Source organism: Anarhichas minor, unplaced genomic scaffold, assembly GCF_050575085.1.
Source record: "Anarhichas minor isolate MPS153535 unplaced genomic scaffold, ASM5057508v1 ptg000023l, whole genome shotgun sequence".
Classification (NCBI taxonomy): Eukaryota; Metazoa; Chordata; class Actinopteri; order Perciformes; family Anarhichadidae; genus Anarhichas; species Anarhichas minor.
In genome coordinates, this window is record NW_027466469.1 from 4,773,023 (window position 1) to 4,781,039 (window position 8,017).

The 8,017-nt window shown below is 41.4% G+C and overlaps 1 protein-coding gene across 1 annotated transcript in view; it reads right to left on the reverse strand.

The window, feature by feature from the left end:
• Positions 1 to 2,788, reverse strand: part of epha8 (eph receptor A8) — a 49,011-nt gene extending 46,223 nt beyond the window's left edge. The window contains exons 1-2 of the mRNA XM_076096923.1: positions 2,738 to 2,788; positions 98 to 241 (exon numbers count right to left, since the gene is read on the reverse strand). Of these exons, the coding sequence (XP_075953038.1) occupies positions 98 to 241; positions 2,738 to 2,773 (180 nt within the window). The 5' untranslated portion in view covers positions 2,774 to 2,788. The remainder of the gene's footprint in view (positions 1 to 97; positions 242 to 2,737) is intronic.
• Positions 2,789 to 8,017: the final 5,229 nt, after the last annotated feature.

An 8,017-nucleotide genomic window follows, 5' to 3' on the forward strand; every position in this document is an offset into this window, starting at 1 on the left:
AACATTTAAAATCTCTATTTTACAGTATCATCTCCCTCTCCCACACATGTCCATCCTCGTTCTCCCTCCCTCCCTCCCCTCTCTGTCTGAGTGTTACCTTGCAGGTGCCCAGTACTCCAGGCATGCTGTTGCAGTCTCTCAGGGTGAACTTGACCTCGATGTAGATCCTCCTCGCTCCGTCTCGGGGGAGCCAGCTCGTCCTCAGCCAGTTGTTCTGGCTGGGGCTCATCACGTTACAGACCTGATTGAGAAAAAAAGTGTTGTAATCAGCATCTCCAGCAGCAACATACATAGTCAATAAAAACAAACATTATGTTATTTTGTCCACAGTCCTGTGTGGTTCTCTATTTGTTTGGAAAAGCAGAGCAGCCGGTAGCTTTTCACAAAGCCCAGTCGCTGTGTGGGACGGATGATGGATGGGCCCAACAAACACAGGACGTTCATGAGGGGTGCCCCCCTTCCATCAGTTAGTCGACTGACAGGTCGTTCAGGTCTAAGATAAGGCATTTTTTTATAGCTTTTTTTGAGGCTGAAGGACTTATTTCCAAGAAATTCATGAACACAGCTCTGGAGGCGGGGCTTTAGTGTGTTTCTTTGTGAAGAAACTCAGTTTCACCGACCTGTTGATTTAATCAACAGGTCGGTGAAACTGAGACTAACAATGGCTTTGGCCGAGGACAAGAGCCCACTGTTAGTGTGAAACCAAAAGTAAACGCTGACCTTACGCTTGTTACTTGACGTTGTTACGCTCTTTACATAATGTTTCATAAGTCCGCCGAGTTACCGTTTTTATCCGTTATTTTTTTCTAACCCTAACCAAATAGTGTTGTTACCTTCACCTAAGCAATCGTTTCACAATTTATCCACGTAGCATCCTGCGTATCTGCAAGAGTGACACAAGGCTGATATGAAATATATTTTTTGTTTGCAGAAATGTACAATGCCAACATTCTTTCTGCCGGCTGGGTAGCTTCACAGCAGCTAATATGTATTCAGGTGAGGGAGCCCGAGCTGACATGAAGATGAACCTCCACTCAAAGACTGGTAGACTGGTAGAAGAGTGTTCCTCTCAAATCATAAAGTGCTTCCTGCTTTGTGTCTCCAGACGCACATTGTGACATTTGTTCACCGAACTCAACCCGGTGTCACACAATGTAAAAAGCAGTTTAGGTTGTAAACACGGACATTTGACCAACTTATGATTATGTGGAAGTTACTTTCCTTGCCAATGTTAGAATGCTCCACAAGCATGTGTAACACTGAAACACGCAGGTAACATGCCCTGTTCTCTATTTGCTACCACTGGAGACACTGAAGTCTTTCTTTTCTGGGCTCTGCTGGTTGGAGTGACTTGGCTGGAGTTCATGACCTACAATTAAAAAAAACACTTGATGGATATTTTATTGGCTGTTTGTAGGATTTTGTGTGTGTGACTCAAACCATTTAAATGGAACCACTTTTAAATACATGTCTTAGTCATCACTTAATCAAGCGTTTCCCCCACCAGAGTGTTGTTGAGAACACTTTGAAATCCTATTCACATCCTCATGTAGGGAAATAGCAGTTATAGACTAGGGCTGCGACAAAATATTGTTTTCATTATCAATTGATTTGCTGATTAATAATCCAATTAATCATTTTGGTCTATGTGTGTAACGCACAGGCTTATGGGGGCTGAAGCCCTGGGACCCGACGACATAAATGGGCCCACGAGGCTCAGGGGAAAAGTTTAAAATTCACAGGGAGAGACTTTGTGTTGTACTCCCGACATTACCTCCCTAAGCAAAGACTTTGCCAGACATCAATACCTGCTGTTGTTGTTCTCATATTCATATTTTTGCAACACTCGTGAGTGGACAGAAAAGAGCAGGCTTTGTTGTTGGACATTGATGCTCCCTTTTATTATACCCGTTCAGACTTATTTGCACTTCAACTTATTATTATTATTGGCCAACATGGATCGGGCCCGTAGGCTACCTTCTGGTGACACAATTTCTGTATGGTATATGTATGCTTCCCTATGGCCTTATAATGGTGATATGAGTTCTATTTGATGCATTATTGTGTGCTGTTGTTCGTTCAGGTCAGACCGGGCAATGGTGGAGTTGTGATGGTGCTTGGGGGAACGAGGGAGGGCCTTGAAAAAGTCGTAGCTCCGGGGGCCATGGTACTTTAATGCAGCCTTGGGGTCTATATGTCAGAAAAAATTAAAAAGTAAAAGAAATGTGAAGTCTTTAAATTACTTATATTGTTCAGCCAACAGTCCAACTGTCAACGGCATTACATTCACTACACTGAGAACACCAGCCAACTTTTAAGAAGCTGAAACTACTGAATTTGATCAAAAGAGTGTTGCTATCAGCTGCTATTCAATAAGACAAAATCATTTAGCACCAAGCTCTGAATAAAGAATAATATCATTTTACTGAGCTGAGGATTATTGTGTGCTTAAACAAACCCACCTTCTCAAAGCCACAACTGTCATACAAACCCATGTACCGCCTTGAAATATTACTGATTTATCTCAACTTTTGTACACCAGCAGGAATTGTTGCTTCATCTTTTATTTTTGTATGATTTAATGAAAATGATTCCCATATAATCCAACAAATATAAAAGAATAACTAGTGATTAACTATCCAGTTTTGTATTGTTAAATAATTCATGTTGAGGAAAAACAGTTTCCCAGAGATCAAAGTGATATATTCCACTTCCTGTAATGATGAACGTTACACACCTGGTACGTGTGGATGGGGCTGAAGTACTCGTCCATCTCGTTAATGGCATCCCACTGTGCAGAGAGGAGAGAAAAGAAAACATTCTTGGGGTCAGTCACATGTATCTCCATGTTTTTTTTACAGATTCATACCATTTATATTTCCCACGTGACCGCCTGTGCCTTCCTTATCGCCTCGGAAGATTATTAGCTTTGACTTCAAATGAAACGTGTGGCGACTCCCTGTCACACAGGCGGCAGCCATAGTGTGACGTTTCCGTGCCATATCCTCATTAGTGATGCACACTTTGACGATCAAAAACAACCTATTTTAAATCTCCTCGTTCAAATTCTTTTTTTTTGAAATCTCAACAAATGCTGTTAAACGTTAGATTAATGCTGGTTTTAAATATGCTAACGTTATTCTGTCCGGGAGGGCAACCGTTAACTCGAGCAATCATGTGTTCTACATTCCAGCATGTTGGAATTCACTTAATGTAATTCCATCGGGACACATTTTCCTTTAATGAGATGCCCCTTATGTATGTGATTAGATTTACATTGTTTGCTGAGTGCCGCCAGCGGGCCAATAATGGAGTTACGAGGAGGAACGGGAAGTGAAATGTGTTGGTACTTCAAAATGTGTTAATGTGCGTTACACCTCCCTGCACCTCCCAGCGCACGGCCAGCACCCAAAGGAAACGCAATCACAGGAAGTAAAGTGTGTACCCCCCCCAAGTGTCTAGATCAGGAGCCCAGGAAAAGCCCAGATGATCTAATTGATTTGAATGCATCGGTTGATATGTACACAGGCTCTGTAGGCCACGATAATTGAAAATAATTTCCTTTCCCTGCATAGATCCGAGCCCAACTCAACATACCCTAACAGAGACAAGGCATTATGCAAGCATTAGCAACCTGTATGAGTTGTCACTTAAACTGTCAGGTCTTGGATAAACAGTGGAATGAGTCAATCGGACTTCAGGCATTTAGACAAACAAAGCAGAACGGAAACATAAAAAAACACTAGACACTAGAATGTAACAAAAGGCTCTGTAGTCTGAGTCAAGATGGCAAACTTTACTACTCAATTCAACCTTGACATAGGCAGCCTATACCATGATCCTCTGCTTCTGATGTTTTACCTTCACTATAAAAGCCTACACACATCTACTCTGTGTTAACAAAATATTTGAAGGCGAGTATTTAGCATTTTTTTGACCCTGGTGGTTAAAGGCCAAATCAGTATAGGAACTAATATAATACATCCATTATAATTTTGTTGCTAAGAGTTTGCGCTGTTATTTTGCGACAATGTCTGCACTGGCCAAAGCTTAATTTGCTAGTATTTTTTTAGAATAATTTTAGCTAAAGGGAGTTCCAACAGATCAATTTCAGATCCAGTTTTTAGCCATGCTAGCTGTTAGGCTGTCGGTTAGTCCACCTCTTTCCAGGCTAAAACATCTGAAACAGCTATTGGACAGATTGATTACATTTTCGGTACATACGTTTATGTTCCCTTCAAGGTGAATTGTAACTTTGATGATCCATAATCCATGATCCATAATTCTTTTTTCATCACCAGTGACATTATCAGGTCAGATCTTATTCAATACTTTACATGTATGTCCAAATACCTGCAAAACCAATGTTGTCATAACAGACGAAAAATATCAGAATAAAAAACATGTAAAAACAGAGTAGCCTCCCCGACAGGTTACTGCCGCAAGCAATCACTGTACACCTTCTACTTATGGTCTTCATTGTCAGTGCAAATCCAGTCGCACGGTTACATGGTGCATTTGGATGTCAGGGGGAAAATAACATCCTCTCCCGCTCCTGTATTGGAAGTAACCCACCACAGCTCAGTCAAAGAGGAAATACTGGCTTTATTCACGGTAACGTGGGGACTCAATTGCAGGGTGTCAAAAGTTCATGCAAACAGCTCAACCCAAACTCCAGGAGAATGAGAGCAGCTTTTTTTCCCTTCTCTAATATATTTGCATGTGTCATACAGAGTGTTGAGGTCATTCAAGAGGTTAGAGATTTATTTAATATAAGGGTCTTATAATGACACTGACCACCAGTAGGAGACTGGCTGAACTGGGTGAATGTGACTGTGTTAACAGTGCTGGACTACGGGTGTTTTTTTTTTACTACTATGGCAAAGGCATGACCCGCCCTACTCTGCCTCTGATTGGCTAACCCTGATATTCTTTCCCTAAACCCTAACTAATCTCACTCCCATGCACTAAACCTAACCAACCCATCCCAACCAGTGAGGGCAAAGAGGGGGAAACAAACGGGAAGGTCTAATAATGTCATTCTGCATAATAGTTATTGTATTTGTATTTTTGGAGCAATGGGCCTTCGGACCACTGGGCATCTGGTTTTGGGATAAAACGGGCTGTCGGACAAACGGGCGTTCGGTCCAATGGGCGAATTTTGTGATTACTGGAACTTTAGAATAACCACAAGTCCCCCCCACTTTGTTTTCCATAAAAATGTTCAAGTCTGAGCAGGACACTTTGATCATCGAAAATGCAATTAAATTACAAACATCTGAAAATCTTAAAAAACCTGGAGGAGTTGCTCTTAAGAGCGTCGTCAGCAAACGGGTGGGGACGGAGAAGGTTTCGAGTTTTATCATATCCTCCAGGAATTTGATTGGCTTGCTCAATAGTGGGCGAGGTTTTGCAGGTGGAGCCATAGAGGACAACTTCAGGACAACTCGTCTACTCCTCCCTCGCCAATGTTGAGGAAAATCGAGGGAGGTGGAGGATGTGAGAAAGTAAATTAGAGCACAACCATGCTCTTTTGGAAATGTAAACAACATTCATGCCAACTGATTCTGAAAATGAAAGTTTCGTTCTGCTCAATTGTACAACACACACACTATTGGTCAAGTGCAACTCTAGGATGGGAAGGGGACATCTTGTCGTCTTAAACCATATTTGATTGGATAACGAGTGCAGGATGAGTTGGATTATTATCATACAACAATATCTGAAATTAGAGATTGCAGAGCCATTAGTTTTACTTATGAAATATATTTAATTACTTTACTGGGTCTTAAACGGTAACGTCATCTTGCAATATAAGGCATGAAGCTAAAATTCTTACCAATAAAGCTATCATTTTATATTTTAATTAATCCCGCCCTTCTCACCCAAATGAAACAGCTTTTCTCTTCTCAACTGATATTCTTACTGTGTGCCACCTCACCTAATTTCAACATGAAAGACATCTTATTAAAGACACACTTCAATTTTCTGAGTAAGATTCTTAGATTTACTCGTCATAAAGAGTCTGTTTAATATGTATAGTGTGTAATGTCTTCTGTGACTAATAATGAGCTTTCTAAATCTCAGAAAATAATATCAGCTTGTGTTTAAAATTACACATTTTGAAGACTTTTTTTGATGTCTCTGGCAAGTCCTAAAGATTACGAAAGTCTGGTACCAAATCAATTAAGCACTCCTTTAAGAAAATAAAGATGCTATTTAATTAGGTCTTTAAGATGTGGAGGAGGGGGGAACCCCAATGCAGCATTTAACCCAGGGGCCCCCAAAAACACTAAGACCAGCCCTGTGTGTTGATGTAAAGCAGGCTGGTCCAGGAACAGAGAACGGTACTCGTTTCCAGGATTAAAAAATGAAAAAAAAAATTGTCAGTGGGCGTAAACAAAACCAGACTCACTCTGTGCCAAACTATATGACTTCCTCCTCCTCTAACGAGAGAAGGGCAGTCCTCCCATCCTCCCAATAAATGTTGACCTTCGATGATATGCCGCAATGATTATTTCGTCTATGTGAAAACACAGCCAATTTGTGTGCATGTATAAATAGCAGGACACGCATGTGTATTTAACCCCAGTGTTACCCATGAGCATCCTGGGCTGGTGCGATCCTTGCGTGAGCGGCGGAGTAATTGAAAGGGAAAGCGTCAACCCCGGGAAGCTTTTGGGGCCGCGCCCGGCTGAACTCGGCCTCGGATAAGACGCCTGAGCTTTGCATGGAAGCCCTCCGACTCCTCTCCTCAGCCTCGACTCGTGCCCCTCTCCCCCGACCACGATCCCTTGACACACGCACACACTCCCCGAGGCACCAGCAGCCAAAAACCACTGGGATAATTAAGATAAAGGAAGTCTCACCCTTCCCTCCCTTCCTCATCCTCTCATCTTTATCTGCTAAATTGAAACCGTCCTTGAACTTGTGAGGACCTCGGCTAATTAGTGGGGTGTATAACCTCTCTATCGCCCTCATTATTCCCATCTTGCCATCGCTGCACTATCCACCTTTTTTTTTTTTGGCGGGGGAAATCTTATGATTTTTTTCTTCTATGTATTTTTCTCCCGGAGTAAAAAAATCCAAGCAGTTTAAGAGCAGATTTTCAGGAGGTTGGGAGCTGTACGGCAAAGCAGGGCGGGGAAGAGATTGTTGTTTAGTCTTGTAAATAATGTGAAAAAATGATTGCTCATTCTCAGCAGACATCCAGGGAAGAAGAAGAAGAAGTCGGAGAGATTCAGCGGGGCGTGTTTATCTTGTGAGAGCGCGATAAGAGAGTTCTCTATCGCGGCGACAACAGAGACGCAGTGCTTCACGGAGCGGCCCACTGACAGTGCAGTGTGGGTGTGTGCAGATATATATATGTGTCAGACAGACAGACAGACAGAGACAGAGACAGACAGAGTTAACTACAACCGAGAGAGAGAGAATGAGACATTAATTGGCTGTAAACTGAACATCTGTTTCTTTGCCTGTCAACTCATTGGATTTCTCATCAACTGTTCCCCCACACACCCAGTAACATAACACCTGATGCAAATGTACTGCAGGTACACACAAGTATAAGAATAGAAATATATATACTGGATGTTTCAATCATCTCCAAACTATGTCCGGACAAATTTGTACAAATTTGTTTCAGGTTTGATTTCATTTTTCAAAAGATACACACATTTATAATTGATCTATTAACACTAAATGTTGGCTAAAGACCAAAAAAAGTAATTGCCTTTACTCAAGGATTATTATTTTTTTGTAATAAAACTATGAATTTGTATCATTAAGATTTTAGTTAAAATAGTGTACGTAGTACTGACTGATTTTTTAATTGAATCTGTGATGAGTCTGCTACCTCAAAACTACGCATTAAATGTGCATTAAATATACTTATGGAAACACGGCCAGTGTTACCACTGACGCTACAAGGCTTTGTCACTTCCCTCAGTCTATTCAAAGGCCCGGGCTCAGGGCATTATGTTGAGATATTATTGCCATGTTTTATCACTCAAATTAC